Source organism: Acanthisitta chloris, unplaced genomic scaffold, assembly GCF_000695815.1.
Source record: "Acanthisitta chloris isolate BGI_N310 unplaced genomic scaffold, ASM69581v1 scaffold22149, whole genome shotgun sequence".
NCBI lineage: Eukaryota > Metazoa > Chordata > Aves > Passeriformes > Acanthisittidae > Acanthisitta > Acanthisitta chloris.
Window position 1 is genome coordinate 27,787 of NW_008690149.1, and position 15,823 is coordinate 43,609.

General features: G+C 50.1%; 1 protein-coding gene across 1 annotated transcript in view; it reads left to right on the plus strand.

Moving 5' to 3' along the window:
* Window positions 1–15,823, plus strand: part of MYO1H (myosin IH) — a 19,098-nt gene that overhangs the window by 449 nt on the left and 2,826 nt on the right. Inside the window, exons 2-27 of the mRNA XM_009081716.1 lie at window positions 521–636; window positions 1,169–1,367; window positions 1,846–1,926; window positions 2,461–2,640; window positions 3,081–3,179; window positions 3,740–3,853; window positions 4,172–4,243; window positions 5,203–5,322; window positions 5,635–5,702; window positions 5,869–5,974; window positions 6,486–6,566; window positions 6,865–6,956; window positions 8,289–8,383; window positions 8,600–8,646; window positions 8,844–8,924; window positions 9,368–9,473; window positions 9,720–9,837; window positions 10,085–10,198; window positions 10,927–11,003; window positions 11,621–11,689; window positions 12,314–12,398; window positions 13,161–13,320; window positions 13,686–13,769; window positions 14,207–14,300; window positions 14,806–14,861; window positions 15,335–15,470. Of these exons, the coding sequence (XP_009079964.1) occupies window positions 521–636; window positions 1,169–1,367; window positions 1,846–1,926; window positions 2,461–2,640; window positions 3,081–3,179; window positions 3,740–3,853; window positions 4,172–4,243; window positions 5,203–5,322; window positions 5,635–5,702; window positions 5,869–5,974; window positions 6,486–6,566; window positions 6,865–6,956; window positions 8,289–8,383; window positions 8,600–8,646; window positions 8,844–8,924; window positions 9,368–9,473; window positions 9,720–9,837; window positions 10,085–10,198; window positions 10,927–11,003; window positions 11,621–11,689; window positions 12,314–12,398; window positions 13,161–13,320; window positions 13,686–13,769; window positions 14,207–14,300; window positions 14,806–14,861; window positions 15,335–15,470 (2,650 nt within the window). The remainder of the gene's footprint in view (window positions 1–520; window positions 637–1,168; window positions 1,368–1,845; window positions 1,927–2,460; window positions 2,641–3,080; window positions 3,180–3,739; window positions 3,854–4,171; window positions 4,244–5,202; window positions 5,323–5,634; window positions 5,703–5,868; window positions 5,975–6,485; window positions 6,567–6,864; window positions 6,957–8,288; window positions 8,384–8,599; window positions 8,647–8,843; window positions 8,925–9,367; window positions 9,474–9,719; window positions 9,838–10,084; window positions 10,199–10,926; window positions 11,004–11,620; window positions 11,690–12,313; window positions 12,399–13,160; window positions 13,321–13,685; window positions 13,770–14,206; window positions 14,301–14,805; window positions 14,862–15,334; window positions 15,471–15,823) is intronic.

The following is a 15,823-nucleotide window of genomic DNA, read 5'->3' on the forward strand; positions in this document are numbered from 1 at the left end:
TCCCTGAAGCGAGATATCCAAACTTTGCATCTAAAATGTCAGGCTCTGAGCTTGCCTTAATGGTTCAGCTCTACTCATAACCAGATAGATTCTGGAAGAAGTTTGGTGTTGGCTTTGAGAGAGCCTTTGGAGGAGTTTTTGTTCAGTTTGTCAGGGATTTTTGTGGTGGGTTGGGGTTTTTCCCCTTCCTTCTCATAACCAGCTCTGTGCCATCTATCCAAACTTTGCATCTAAAATGTCAGGCTCTGAGCTTGCCTTAATGGTTCAGCTCTACTCATAACCAGATAGATTCTGGAAGAAGTTTGGTGTTGGCTTTGAGAGAGCCTTTGGAGGAGTTTTTGTTCAGTTTGTCAGGGATTTTTGTGGTGGGTTGGGGTTTTTCCCCTTCCTTCTCATAACCAGCTCTGTGCCATCTCTTTTAGTCCTTGCCCAATGCCCTGATGTCCTCAATCCTCTGCTGGGAGCCATCACTCCAGTGATGGAGCAGGTTCCCACCTAGGTGCACTCTTTCTCCCTGCAGACATACATTGGTACTCTCCTCGTGTCTGTCAACCCTTACAAGGAGTTGGACATCTACACTCTGACCCAGATGCAGCTTTATCGAGGGGTGAACTTCTTTGAACTGCCACCACACCTGTGAGTATCACAGAATCACAGTCAGTCAGGCTGGGAAAGTCCTCTGAGATCAGCAAGTCCAACATATGACCTAACACCACCAAGTTAACTAGAGCAGGGCAGTAAGTGCCACATCCAGTCTCTCCTTAAACACCTCCAGGGATGGTGACACCACCACCTTAGGATTCTAGGTGATGTTGCTAGTTTGGGATTTCTCTGGGAGCTGTGTACTAGCACCATAGCTCTGTGTCCATACTCACTGGGGCTGGTTGTTACTATGAGGCTGAGGTTGTTATGATGAGTTTTTAGTATGAGATCTTGAGTTAGACTCCTGTTTTCAGCTCAGCTTTCCCTGTGGGAAGTGTCCCTGCCTATGGGACTAGATGATCTCTAAGATCCCTTCCAATCCCAACCATGTTGTGATTCCATGATCCTGGCAATACTTGTAACATTAGCCCAGGAGTAGACACTTCTGGAAAGCCTTTGAACTCTACCTCCTGTGCCATTCCTAATGCTGCATCTCCTCCAAATGCCTCCTGTGATCCGTGCTCAGATATGCCATAGCTGACAATGCCTACCGAGTGATGTGCAGTGAGTGCAACAACCATTTCATCCTCATCTCTGGGGAGAGTGGAGCAGGCAAGACAGAGGCATCCAAGAAGATCCTGCAGTACTATGCAGTGACCTGTCCCACCACAGATCAGCTGAAGATCGTCCGCGATCGCCTGCTGCTCTCCAACCCTGTCCTCGAGGTAAGAGCTCGATGAAGGTCCCCAAATGCAGAAAAGTTGCTGTTTGTGGCCTCACTGCACAAGGGTTTTGTGTAAATCTACACTTCAGGGCTCAGGAATGGCCAAAATTGGCCTCTTGGTGGCACAAGCTCTGGGAGAATCCTTGGGATTTAATAGCATTTGATGTTTAGAAAGTTCAACTTGTGGTTTCTAGTGGATAGCTGCAACCTGGGAGTGCAAGGACACTGTGCAACACTCCAGAGTTCCTCAGGGCTTCAGCTAGGTTAGATAAGATAGAGCAAGTTGGTTTAGCTGAATTCCACTCTAAAGCTCTGGAAATTAAAGTGATGAAAATCATGAGTTTGTGTTTCTTCAAGCCCACTAACTTCAGTGGGACGTGGCTGATGCAGCAAATCTTTGTTTCTGGAGCTCTGTCCTGTCATGGGTGTTGGGTTGTCAGTGAGGTGAGAAGTGCCCTAACCTGTCTGTGTATCCACAGGCCTTTGGGAACGCAAAAACTCTGCGTAACGACAACTCCAGTAGGTTTGGGAAGTACATGGACATCCAGTTTGATTTTAAGGTGAGAACAAACTCAGTGGAGTGCTGAGAAAACAAGCTGCATCAGGGAACCTCCTGGACACTGCCCAGGCAGCCTGGGATTCATTGCAGCTTACACTGCAGATCTCTCACCCTGTTTGTCCAGGTCTTGAAATTTGCAGGTAAAGTCACTACTTATCCATCCTGAAATCTTCCTGCATTGCTGGCACTGCTGCCAGTGCTCCATGGGAAGCTGAGGGAGAGGGTTGTAAAGCACAGGTTGTACCAGAAGGACACCAAACCTTGCAGTGTTGCTGGATCCTCACTCTTCAAAGGTGACACAGGCTGTCCCATGTGGCTGCCCCATCCCTGGGAGAGTTCCAGGACAGATTGGATGGGGTTTGGAGCAACCTGGGAAGGTGTGGGTGGTAAGGGGGTGGAATGAGGTGAGCTTTAAAATAGGTGACAGCAGGCACAGGTTTCTCCTGACTGCTCCTCACTCCTAGGTGTGAAGAAACAGCATCACAGCGATGTCTCTGCTGGTTTTGGTGCTGATCTGACTGCTCTGTTCTCTCAGGGAGCTCCAGTGGGAGGCCACATCCTCAGCTACCTAATTGAGAAATCCAGAGTTGTCCACCAAAATCACGGAGAAAGGAATTTCCATATCTTCTACCAGCTGTTGGAGGGTGCAGACAAAGATCTCCTTGGTTGGTTGGGGCTGGAGCGCAACCCCCAGAAATATGCATATCTCATCCAGGTCAGTGCTCCCTCTGGGGCTGCTCAGGAACTCTGGGGCTCCATGTGCAGCTTGGGCAGAAGATGTTCTTGCCCTAAAAATAGAAGATCATAGAGTTTCATAGAGTATAAGGGCTGGAATGGACCTCAGAGATCATCTAGTCCCAACCCCCTGCCCTGGGCAGGGCCACCTCCCACACAGATGGCTCAAGCTCCAGTTCTGCACAAGCCTCAGCCAAGTTATGGGAACACTATCCACCCTCAGTGCTTTGGTTTATCTGAGGTTTCCAGTGAAAGCTGAAAAAGCTGATCAAAGGAGCCACTTGGAGGGTTAACAGCAGGGAAACCACTCGCTGAGGGCACTGGAAATGGACACAGTGTGACCACAAGTGTCTGTGTTAGCTGATAATGAAGTTGCTATGCCAATAAATGGTGTTCATTCATGTTCCTGTTGCTGCTCAGGGTCGATGTGCCAAAGTGTTCTCTATCAATGACAAGAACGACTGGAAAATCGTCCGGAAAGCTTTTTCCATCATCGACTTCAGTGAGAGGGATATCGAGGTATGGCTGGTAGAGGCACTGATGGAAGCAGCTTTGCTTGGGAGAGGTGTTAGGGGTAGGAAAGGACATCATTTAGTACCTTCAGTACCTGAAGGAGCCTCCAGGAAACATGGAGAGGGACTTTCTCCTAGAGCATAGAGTGCCAGGACAAGGGGGAATGGCTTCCCACTGCAGAGGGCAGGGAGAGATGAGATATTGGGAAGGAATTCCTCCCTGTGAGGTGCTGAGGCACTGGCACAGGTTGCCCAGAGCAGCTGTGGCTGCTCCATCCCTGGGAGTGTCCCAGGCCAGGTTGGATGGGGCTTGGAGCCACCTGGGCTGGTGGGAGGTGTCCCTGCCCAGGGCAGGGGGTGGGACTGGATGATCTTTAAGATCCTTCCAACCCAAACCATTCCATGACTCTATGGAGTTGAGGAAACAGGTGAAGAACACGATCTCATGCCCCTGGAGCAGGTTCTCTGAGCCATCTCCTGCAGATCAAACAGGTCAATGTTGTGTGTAGTAGCTGTGCAGTGACAGTGCTCTGACAGTGCATCTAATGGTGTGTCTCTTGTTCTTAGCATCTCTTTGCAATTGTTGCCACTGTCCTGCACCTGGGGAACATCCACTTTGAAGAAGACAGCAATGGCCACGCCATCATCCGTGATGGAACACAGATCAAGTGGATCTCAAAGGTACCTGTGAGGGAGTGTCAGTATTCCAAGTGCTGTGAGGAAAGCCTTAACCTTGCTGTGTCTTTCTCTTATGGGCAAAACTTCCCAAAAGCAGAGGGATAAGTGGATAAATACCCATCACTTTTGGAAACTGTCTGGAATTGTGGGGCCCTTTTCTCTCTCACACATCTCCCTGGAACTTCCTTCCTTCCTTCCCCTCACTGAGAGATGAGGGGAACTGGGGAGGGACTGGGGGCTAAGCCACACTGATCTCAGTGCTGCTGGTATAACTGTGTCCTGCTGGTCATGCTCTGAGTGTAAATGTTCCTCTCCCTGCAGCTCCTGGGTGCTCACCTGTCCATCCTGCAGGAAGCTCTCACCAACAGGAAGATTGAAGCCAGATCTGAGGAGGTATCAGTGTCTGTGTAACCCCAGGGAGTTGGGAGATCCCCAGTTAGGGTTGGGGCTGGATAAGGAGCTCAGTTCTTAGTGTTACAACAAAACCAGCTCACTCTGCCTGTCTCTCTCCTCCTCCACATCCCCTCCTAGCCTGAGACATTCAGATATATTCCTGATATCTTTCTGGCTTTGTTTTTACATTCTAACCCTCTCTGTGGCAAATACTGCTGAACAGCAGTCGCTGGAAAAAAAAGGCTGGAACAGGGACTTGCAAGCAACCTTGTCTTTGAGCTAAACAATTTCCCCTTGTCCAGTCCTTAGAGCTTCCTGGGAAGCTGAGCTGCAGAAACAGAGGAAAACACTTGTAAAATCTGCTCTTTGAGCATCTAGTGCTTTGATTTGAGTGAAATAAACCCAAAAGGAAGTCAGAATTCTTCCCCCACTTGTCTCAGTCAGTACTCTCCAAGATGTAGTATCCCAGTCCTGCTGGCAGGTGGAGATACACCAGAGGGAAGGAATACTGATGGGAAACAAAGCTGTAGGTGGAACCTCGGAATCTCTGAGTGGTTTGGGTGAGAAGGGACCTAAGAGATCATCTAGTTCCAACCCTTGCCATGGGCAGCTGCAGCTCAGGGGGTCTACAATAGCTTGGCTGGTTCTCCAAGCCACAGGTGGGAACTGGTTGGATACACCATGCATTGAATTAATCACCTCTGTGCCAGGGGAGGGTCAGGTTGGACATCAGGAGGAATTTCTCCATGGAAAGGGTTGTTAAACATTGGAATGTGCTGCCTAGAGAGGTGGTGGAGTCACCATCCCTGGAGGTGTCCAAGGAATGACTGGAAGTGGCACTCAGTGCTCTGGTCTGGCTGACAAGGTGGTGATGGGTCACAGGTTGGACTTGATGGTCTTGGAAGCTTTTTCCAACCTGAATGATCCTATTATTCAGGTACATCTTGGTTTATTTTCAGGTCCTGAGCCCCCTGAATGTGGATCTGGCATTCTATGCTCGGGATGCTGTGGCCAAGGCGATTTATGGACGCACCTTCACTTGGCTTGTCAACAAAATCAACAATGCTCTGGTAAACAAGGTTGGTTTCCTGTCTGGTGTCCACTGAGTGCCCCTAAAATGCTGAGCTGTTTTCCCATCCTCATCACCCAATATCTTGGATGCTTATTTGTGTAGGGACATCCCCCAGCCCCGAGGTGGAAAACCCTTTGGTTAAGAGTGGAAGGTGATAGGTTAGATAGTTTTAGCAGCTCATTATCACCTGCTTTAGAGTAGGTTCTCCACCCACATGTGAAGCTCTCAAAGAGAAAGTCTAACTTTAGGAGGAACAAACAACATGCAGGGGAGAAGCAGCAGCTCAGCAGTAGTTGCTGAGCAGAGATGTCTTTAACAGGATTCCAGTCGGAAAACAGTAATTGGCCTGTTGGATATTTATGGCTTTGAGGTGCTGGACACAAACAGGTAAGGGCTGTGCTGAGGCTTGGGGTAACCTGGGGGGCATGAGCTTAGGGGGGAATGGGTGGGTTTGGGCTGGGTGGTTTGGCTGGAACACAGCAGGTAGTGGTGGGAGAAGCAGAACTGCCTGTGAGAGAAACAAAACCTGATGCTCCTTTAACCACTCTTGAAGCTTTGAGCAGTTCTGCATTAATTACTGCAACGAGAAGCTCCAGCAGCTGCTGATTGAGATGACCCTGAAAGCAGAGCAGGAGGAATATGAAGTGGAAGGGATAGAGGTAAATTGTATTTCCCCCTCTCTTTTTGCTTTGAATTGCCATTGCACTGTAAGGTTTTGCTCATCCCTATGAAAGATATTCTGGTTCTTTTAGCTTCTTGTTCCCATGAGAAGTATAGGATAGCTGTGGGTCTCATCCTGCAACCTTTTGGCAGTGTCATTTAGCTCAGACTCCAGGTAAGAAAGGAGTAGGACCTTCCCCAAAACTCATGTTCAGTAGTGACAGTGTCCCTGGAGCATGAGAAACTCCAGCAGGGTAAGACATGGGAAGATGGAGAGCATTGATGCAGAGAACCAGAGGATGGTCTGAGCTGCTGAGAGCAGGAGGACTCTGGAATGGGATCATGGATCACTGTGCTCTCACTTTTTATTCTACAGCTCAGCTGGTCCTAACCCACCACACTGATCTTTAGTGGGATCAGAGTCTGGATCTGATTGAAGTTCCAATGAACTTACAAACTGCAAAGATAAGGTCTTCACCTAAAGCTGTTCTTCCTTTCTCCCTCTTCCAGTGGGAACCCATCCCATATTTCAACAACAAAATCATCTGTGACTTGGTTGAGCAGAAGCATAAAGGAATCATCTCCATCCTGGTAAGAGCAGAGTTTGTGCTGAGTTAAAATGCAACCTGTGCCCTGCTGTAATTGTCTATAATCATTTGCTCCTTGAATTTTGGGATGGATCTGCATTATCCAGAGTGAAAACCCCTAGAGTTTGTTAGCAAACACCCAGAACTGAGGGCAGAGGATATGCTGACTGTAGAGCTGTGGCTGTGGAGGCTGTGGCTGTGCTGCTTCCCCAGCAATGAGTCTTTGGCTTTGTGCATGGAAATTGTCCTCCCTGTTGGTGTAGCTGCTCAGAGCAGCTCTGACCCCGTGTCTGCTGTTGCAGGATGAGGAATGCTTACGGCCTGGGGAAGCAACTGATTTGAGCTTCTTGGAAAAGCTGGAGGAGAAAGTAGGAGATCATCCCCACTTCCTGACGTATGCATTTCCCCTCTGTATCCTGGCTCTTCCCAGCTCTCCCCCATGGCAGAGTGGTGGGGAGGGAATCAGCTTTGCTTTGCTCCAAGCAGCTCCTCCAGGGTGTGATGCTGAGATGTGCTCCACTGGTAGGGTATGGGCTGGGGGTTCTGGGGAGGTGTGTGGGTTCTGTCTCTGCACTCAGGTGGTGCTGATCTTTGAGCCTGGTTTCATCCCACACTCAAACTAGGCACTGCTGGGCTTTGCCCCCTGATCTTAGCCCAGGAACGTTAGATGACTTGGGCCAGAGATCACTTTGCTCCCCACTGACTCCAGGCAAAGCTGAAGGTGTGACAAAGCCCAGGGGTATGCAAACATTTCAGTCCATCTCCACTCTGTGTGAGCTCCAAGCACAGAGAGGAGAGGAAATAATCCTGCTCACCCCCACCCCCAGATGAGTGGCATTTTGGTTAATACTCCATTTGTAGTGTTTTTTGGCTCCCATTTGGGTGGCAGATGAGTGTGTTGGCGCCAGGCTGTGCTGGCAGCTCCCAGCAGAAACTGCTGAAGGGCCCTGACAAGTCATCAATTCAGAGTCACACTGCTGAGTTGTCACTGTTTCTACAGCTCTGAACTTCACCACAGCCAAGTGGAACATTTGGAGCCAACTTCCTTGTCACCACAATGTGCCTTAATGCTGTTCTGCCTGATTAGAAGCTTTAAATAGAAGTGCTGGAGCTCCTTAAACGGGATCTGTGCTTGGTGATGCTCTTGGAAGGAGCTTTGATACCCTAATGTGCTGTTGTGACACACAACTCTGCTGGCAGTGACTGCTTACAAAGCTGAAACTTCAACTGTGAAGTTGCTCTTTTTTTTTTCTTCTCCAGGAATCCTTCCTTGCTCAAATTTTCCTGCTATTCTTAGCAGTTTGGATTCCTCCTTTTGTGTTTGGGTTGTCGCTCTAGGGCAAAACATCTCCAACAATCCTTTCCCCTTAGCTTGACTTTGAAATTGAGGGAATTGGTGATTATTTTTTCTTTTTTTTTCCCCCCAACATGAGCAGTAAGAATGTGTTTAAATGAATGTTATGGGATGACATCTTAATCCTTTAGGATTAGTGATCATTGCCAAATGGGAATGGGTAGGTCTGAGGAGTTTATGGAGCTGCTTCCCGTTCCCTGCTGCCAGCAGAGGTAGATGATGGTTTGGTGATGAATCAGAACTCTACAGAGCCACAGCAAGAGCCACAAACACTAGATGTCCAGCTGTCCTGCAGCTGTGCCTCTCCATGAGCTGAGGGAATGTGTTTGCTGCTCTGTCTCTCTGTGCTGAGTTGGTGTTTCCTCTCTGCAGTCGCAAACTCGCGGACCAGAAGACGCGGAAATCCATCGACTTTCTGGATTTTCGCCTCCTCCACTATGCAGGAGAAGTCACTTACTGTGCTATGGGTGAGTGGGCAAGGTGTGCCAGCCTGGGGGTTAGCTGAGCTCTGAAGCTGATGTGTGGTGGAGGATAACTGGGAAGGTGAATTCCTACCCAACTGCCCTCTGAGGGCTCTGCCTGGAAGTCTTAGCTATGACTGCAGTGAGAATTTGGGGCATGTAAATGTTCTGGAGTGGCTGTGCCCCAAAAGAATTAAACCTTTTTTTTTTTTATTCCTTCAGGATTTCTGGAGAAGAATAATGATCTACTGTACAGGAACCTGAAGGAGGTAAGGGCAGAGAAGAGATGCTGTTCTCTACCTGATCAAAGCAGAAATGCTTTGAGGATGTATTTCATCCCTGCAGCAAACAAGAACAGACTTTCCTCTTTAGCAGTGACTTTCAGGCACCTGCCTGCATGTCCTGAGGGCTGTGCTGCTCTCAAGAGTAGCAGAGCTGCTAAACAAGGCAATTCCTCCTGTTCCAGGTGTTGTGCAACTCCAAGAACTTCATCATTAGAGAATGTTTCCTCTTCTCGGAACTGGACAGCAGGAGGAGACCAGAGACTGTGAGTTTTGTCTTTAGTCTGAAGTTTGAGTATGAACTCAACCCCCCAAGTCTTGGTTTAATGGATCCCTTAGTCCTAATGGCCACAAACTAAACCCCAAGGAGTTTGACCTCCCCATGAGGAAGAACTTCCCATGGAGGTGGCAGAGCACTGGGACAGATCAGGGAGGGTGTGGAGTCTCTGTCTGGAGACATTCCAAACCCACCTGGATGTGTTCCTGTGTCACCTGCTGCAGGTGACTCTGCCTTGGCAGGGGGTTGGATTAGAGATTCTCCAGAGGTCCCTTCCAACCTCAGTGATTCTGGGATTCCTGCACTTGGTGGATGTTTTTGCTGCTGTTCCCTTTTGCTTCCATGCTGAAGGTGGATCCAGGGAGTGAGTTGATCTCAGTTGCTGCAGTGATGAGTCCCAAGGTTAAGAAGGTTCTTTTGATGTTGTCTTAGGTTGCAACCCAGTTCAAAAACAGTCTGATGAGCCTGATTGAGATCCTGATGTCCAAGGAGCCTTCTTACGTCCGCTGCATTAAACCCAACGACAACAAGGAGCCTGGTAAGGCTGAAGGCACTGCTGAGGTCAAGGGATGGCCTGAGGGACACTCACCTGTAGCTGGGTGAAGCAGATATATGCTGTGTGTATGTTTGGGGGTGTGTTTTTGGATCCGTTTAGTTGAGTTGGCAGCAAAGTCATCACCTTAGGTACTTGGGGGTTTGATTCCTTCCTGATTTCTCCCACGACTTGGACAAGTGGATGAGGTTCCACAGAGTATTTAGCAGTGACTGTGTGTTCTTGCCACAGGGAAGTTCGATGATTCCCTGATCAGGCACCAGGTCAAGTACCTGGGGCTGATGGAGCACCTGAGGGTGAGACGAGCAGGGTTTGCCTATCGGCGCAAGTACGAGCACTTCCTGCAGAGGTGAGGGCAACTCTCCCCCCCTCAGCCTCCCCCTCAACTCCCTGCCCTCCCACGAGGCTTAGGTGTGTTTAAAACTCAAGCCCCAGCTCATCAAACCTAACCTTGGCTTGTGCCTTGTCTGGATCTGTTTTGTTCTGCTCTGACATCTTCTGCACTGAATGAAGAGTAGGAATGTGCAGGGCAGAGCTCCAGGAAGAGTTTCCTAAGGCATCAAGTCATTTGTGTTGGTGTCTTGCTGATCTTTCAGGTATAAATCCCTCTGTCCAGCTACCTGGCCAAACTGGAATGGGCCAGCAATAGAGGGTGTGGTGAAGCTCATCAAGCACATTGGTTACAAGCCTGAGGAATACAAACTGGGAAGGTAAATTCCCTTGCTCTGACTGCTCAGTGCTTTCTCTATTGGATCTTCTATCCTGTGACAGGAGCAAGGAGACAGAGAAAAAACCCAGATGATAAATTTCCTCTTTATTCTCCCCTGTTTCCACGGGAGCTTCAATCCAAACTCATTTCCTCCATCTCTGGGCTGGGGGAGATGAGCAGCTTTGCCTCAGCCCCAGCTCTCCTGGCAGCTTGGGCAGCTCAAGGCAACTTACCTCTCTTAGGCTTGGGTTTTGCTTTTAATTGGCATTTACAGCCACTCCTGAGCCACAACTTTGTCCTCTCTGCAGAGACAAGATGTGGGACAAGGCAGTCTCTGTGTCACCTTCTCCCTGTGGCTCTCAGAACCCATGAATTCATGTCTAGGATAGTAGCTAAGACAAGGAAACTGGGCTGGATTTCAGCTGCTTTCCTGGGAACTCACAGGGATGCCAGCACTGAGGGGACAAGTTGTGAAAATGTTGAGATGTCCTTGCTGCTCCTTCCAGGGCACCTTGTGCAGTGACTGCTGTCTTGCCTCCTTCCCTGTCCCTGCCACCCTTTGCCAAGCCCTTGGCACCCTCTCAGGATGTGCCACTAGGCAGATGAGGAGTGGGGATGGAAGGAGATGTAACCTGTGGGCATTGCAGCTGCTTGGAGGACCCTGACCCCAGTTAGGGCAGCTGAAGTGATGGCTCACTGTGAATAATCTGATCCTGGTCTCTTTTTCAGAACCAAGATATTCATTCGTTTCCCCAAGACTCTGTTTGCCACAGAAGATGCATTTGAGTACAGGAGGCACCTGCTGAGTAAGGTTCCAGTTCCTTTTCTCTGATACACACTAAGCAGCAGAGCCTGGGGAACTGTTCCTGGGCTCCAGTCTGATGGAGTAAATGCCAGGTTGGACAGGGCTTGGAGCCACCTGGGCCAGTGGAAGGTGTCCCTGCCCGTGGCATGAGATGGGCTTTGAGGTCCTTCCAGCTCAAACCACTCTGGGGTTCTGTACACCATGGTGAGAGCTGAGCCCCACAGAGCGCAGAGCTCTGCAGAACCCATGGAAAACTTAGTCCTCTTTCTCCAGGGTGGGGAAAAATCCCTGGCTCTATGGCTTGAGCCCTGCATATGTTCCTTTAGAGCTCCTCAACCCTATGAGTAGCTGTTGGCCCATTTGTGGATGCACTAAGTACTCTGGGATTGGGATTTCACCTGTCTCATCCTGTTTGTACCTGCTTGAAATGCACAAATGCACAGGGCTGAAGGGCACAGCACCTACCCAGGCCACTTCTGCTCCTCTTGGTGTCCTGGCACATCTTTTCCTCGGTGACTGTGCAGCTCCTCCTGTGCCTCAGCACCCAGTGGGCACAGGATCTTGGCTCCTCAACACTCTGGTCCTGTAGGTAAGAGCACATCTCTGCCTTTCTTCCAGTTTCAAGACTACAGGCCAAATACAAAGGATTCCTTGGGCAAAGAGCATACCAGAAGAAGAGGAAAGCAGGTATGAGCTGTGGAATGGAGGAGTCTCTTAGGGCTGGGATTTCCTTGGGAGTTGTAGCTTTGGGAGGCCACAAATCCAATGTGGCTATGGGTAGCACTCGTGGCTTCAGTGCAGGGCTGTGGGTGTTGAGGTGAGATGCAGGTTGCATGAAGAGCACTCAGAGAGTCTCCAGAGGTCCCTTTAGCTGTGCTTGGCTCTTGGCCTCAGCCAGGTATCAGCTGTGGGAGCAGCTCTGAGCAGCAGCATCACCTGCTGCACACATGGGGATGTTCTGGGGTACTCAAGAGCTGATCATCAACTGCTGGGGAGAAAAAAAGCATCTGGTCACAGCAGGCAGGCTGATCTCAAACCTGCAGGCTCAAAGGGCAGCTGAGATGAGCTGTGTGCAGGGGGCACAGGAGGCTGAATGCTCATGAGCTCTGGCACTGTCTTATGTTGAGCTCCACAGTGCTGGTGGTACTGGATCCACCACTTATGATGGAGAAGAGAACACCCTCAGCTTCTTGCTGTTCCCATCAGCTGATCTTTGGAGCTGCAAAATAATCATTGCTAACTTTTGCTGTGTGAGCTAAAGGCCAGTGTGGCCCAGGAGCTCTGACACAAGGACCTGGTTGACTCTTGCAGCCATCAAGCTGGAGGCCTGTTGGAGAGGAGCTCTGGCACGGAGGGAGGCCAAGAGGAGGACATGGGCAGCCCAGATAATCAGGAAGTAATTATCACGGTGTGCTGGGTGTGGGGAGGGTTGGGGTGATGGGTCCCAGCATGGGGGTGGGCTCACCCAGCCAGCCCAGAGCACTGACAGCACAGTGAGACAAAACTGGCTTCTTCACACCCATTTCTAAGGTGCTGTTGGAGTTAGGACAAGAAGTTCCAGGAGGGTGATCTGAAATGTCTGTGACCTGCTCAGGAATTCTAACTTGCACTAGTTTCTGTTGCTCTGCTGGTTTATATCAGTCAAAGCATGTCCAAACCAGCCATAGAATCATGGAATGGGTTGGGTTGGAAGGAGCTTAAAGACCATCCAGTCCCACCTCCTGTCATGAGCAGGGACACCTTCCACCAGCCCAGGTTGCTCCAAACCTCATCCAACCTGGTCTGGAACACTCCCAGGGATGGAACAGCCACAGTTTCTCTGGGCAACCTGTGCCAGTGCCTCAGCACCTCACAGGGAGGAATTCCTTCCCAATCCTTTGCATTCCTCTTTGTTCCCTTATCAATGCTCCTCCCTCTCCACTCCTTAAGCTCTCCTGAAGCAGAGCTGATCTTCCTTTCGAGCTCCAAAGCATCTTGTTTTGACCACCACAACTTGGAAATCAATGTCAATATTTAGTATATGACAAAGCTTAAGGTTTTCATTGCTGTGACTGTACCTGAGTTAGCACCAATGACCCGCTTAGCCTGTTATGTGTCACCTGCCACTCCCCTCATTCCCATGGATCTCATGTCAGCTCTGCCTGGATGTTTTCTGTAGGTTCATAAATGGCTTCATCAATAGGAAGAAACCTCTGTGCCCGGAGAACAGGGAATTTGTGATGCTCTCCCAGTACAAGTACCTGCTGAAGCTCAGAGATCACCTCCCACAAAACGTCCTGGACAAGAGTTGGCTCAAACCTCCTTCCATCATGGAAGAGGTGAGGGTTGCTGGGGCCTTTGGGACAGGTGAAAGGAGCTGCTCTTCCGTGGTCATGTGTGTGCATTTGTGCTGGAAAAAAAGCTTGACCTGCTGTTCTTGGTTCAGGAGGGATGGCAGAGCCTTGGGAAGCCCCTGAGATCTGCCTGGGGGAGGATGGGAGTGGAAGGAATCACTCTGTTGGTGTTTCCAAGGGAAAGGAGAGAGCTTTGTGTTGTTTGGAGCAATAGAAAGGCACTGACAGAGAAGTGAACTCACGAGCTCTGCTAAAGACAAACTGAATCCCACAATGCTTTAGGCTCCTGGCACAGACTGACCTGTTTGCACAACTTCCCTACCTTTTGTTTTCCTTCTGTTTTCCTGTAGACATCTGAGATGCTTCACAAGCTCTGCATAAGGACCCTGGTGAGGAAGTACTGCCGAGGGGTTAGTGTCGAGAGGAGAGTGCAGGTGAGCAACCCCTGGAATGCAGATTTTGGAGCTAAAACCTGCTGTGCCTGGCTGATCTCTGTCTCCTGCACCTTCTGGCACTGCTGCTCCTCTCACTCAGGGCTGTTTGCTCTCCTGGGAGCAAAAATCCCTGAGCCTGCAGTCAGGACTTCCTTCTGGGGACCCTTTGGAGACATGTGGGGCTTAGGCTCATGGCATTGAAACTGCACTTCCATGGAATCAGAAAAGCTCCATAAATCAGAGAGCCCTGTAGGATTGTCCTTGCTGGCCCTTTATTTGGGGTGATACAGGAATGACCCAAAGGTGCAGAAGAAGTGCAGCATGACTCCAGGATTCCCTGAGCTGGGTGGACAGTGGGAGGATGTTGTGCCATGCAGTGTTTGCTGATGCTCCTGCTGGAGAATCTCCAAGGTTAAGGCTGTTCCTTCCCACATCAGTTGCAGCAGAAGGTGGTGACCAGTGCTGTGTTCAGAGGGAAGAAGGAGGGATACCAGCAGAGCCTCAACCAGCGCTTCCTGGACACTCGTCTGAGTGAGTGCACACCAAGCCCTGGAGGCCTCAGCTCCTTGCTCAGGAAAGTTCTGGTGGACCAGGCTCATTTCCAAGAGGAATTCCCACCTGGCAGAGGCAGCAGCACCTGCTGTGTTTGGGCTCTGCCATTGGAGTTGCTTTGCTCTGTTGTATCTAGTGACAGAGATCAATCTGCCAGATTTATTCTCAGATTGAGGGGGAATGGGATCCCTCCTGGGACACAGAGCCATAAATCCTAGCAGAATTCCTTGTGGGCTGGGATGGATCAGGGTTTGAACCACAAGGAGGCTCCAGAATAGGAGCTCCCAGTGAGAATGACTTGTCAGGCAGCAGGAGTCACCCAAATGGGTGTGGGAGTGGCTGGCAGTGACCACCCTCAGTTCAAAGGGAGCATTCCAAGGGACAGGGACAACTAGGATGGAGACAGTCAGTGCAGCTCTGGTGCTTGCTGGGAGAGCAGTGGCTCTCACCTACACTCAGTTTCTCTTTCTGCTTTGCTCCTCAGAAGAGAATGAGATAAACCCCAGAGTGCTGCAGCTCATCCAGGGGGAGAGCATCAAGGTAAGGGGACACCCTTTGGAACCTGCTTCACTGGAGTCCTGGTGCTGCTTGGGCACACAGGGCCTGAGGAACAGCAGTGGAGCCACGATTTCCTTGCTTCTAAATTGGAGACAAGTCTCAAAATGCACCAAGATAACTTTGATTTCAGCTTCTGCTAAATAAAAGCTTCCCAAGCATCCCAGGTGGGCTGTGAGGGGCAGGAGCAGAGGAGATGTGTCCATGCACTTCCCTTGCTTATGGCATAGAGGGCACAGGTGACTCACCTTGCTCAGAGCAGTTCTGCCACCTCAATTTCCCAGTGTGAAGAAACAGCTCACACTGAGCAGAGGTTGGAGGGAGCAGCTGTGAGTTGGGAGCTGCAGCTCCACGGGCAGAGCTGCTCCTCCCTGAGCTGCTTGCAGTGAGGACAGGTGAAAACCCTGGCCCAGGTCCCTGGGAAGGTGCAAGTGCTGACACCAACTTGTTGCTTTCAGTACGTGACTCCCGTGATCAAATACGACAGGAACGGGTTCAAGGCTCGAGAGAGGCTCCTGGTGCTCACCCAGGCTGCAGCCTATGTGGTGGAGATGGCCAAGATCAAGCAGAAAGTGGAGTATGCCACCCTGAAAGGTAAAACTCTGGGAGTTGTTTGTGTAGGACCAGGCTGGATGGAGCTTGGAGCATCCTGGGCTAGTTGGCAGGAGGTGGAACTGGATGGGCTTTAAGGTTCCTTCCAACCCAAACCATTCCATGATGGTTCTAGGAGTTGGTGTGGGGATTCCTCTCCTGCCAGAGTCTCTGGAAGGGAAGGATGAACTTCTGAAACTTGGTTTCCCAAACATACCTGAAGCGATGATGTACCTGAGAACACCTTTCCCTGGGGGATGGAAAAAGGGTCCATGTGTCAGCCTTGAAGTGGAATTTTATGCCTAGGAGGACACAGTTCCTTGAAATATTTAATGCAGGAGGATGTAACTTCCTGC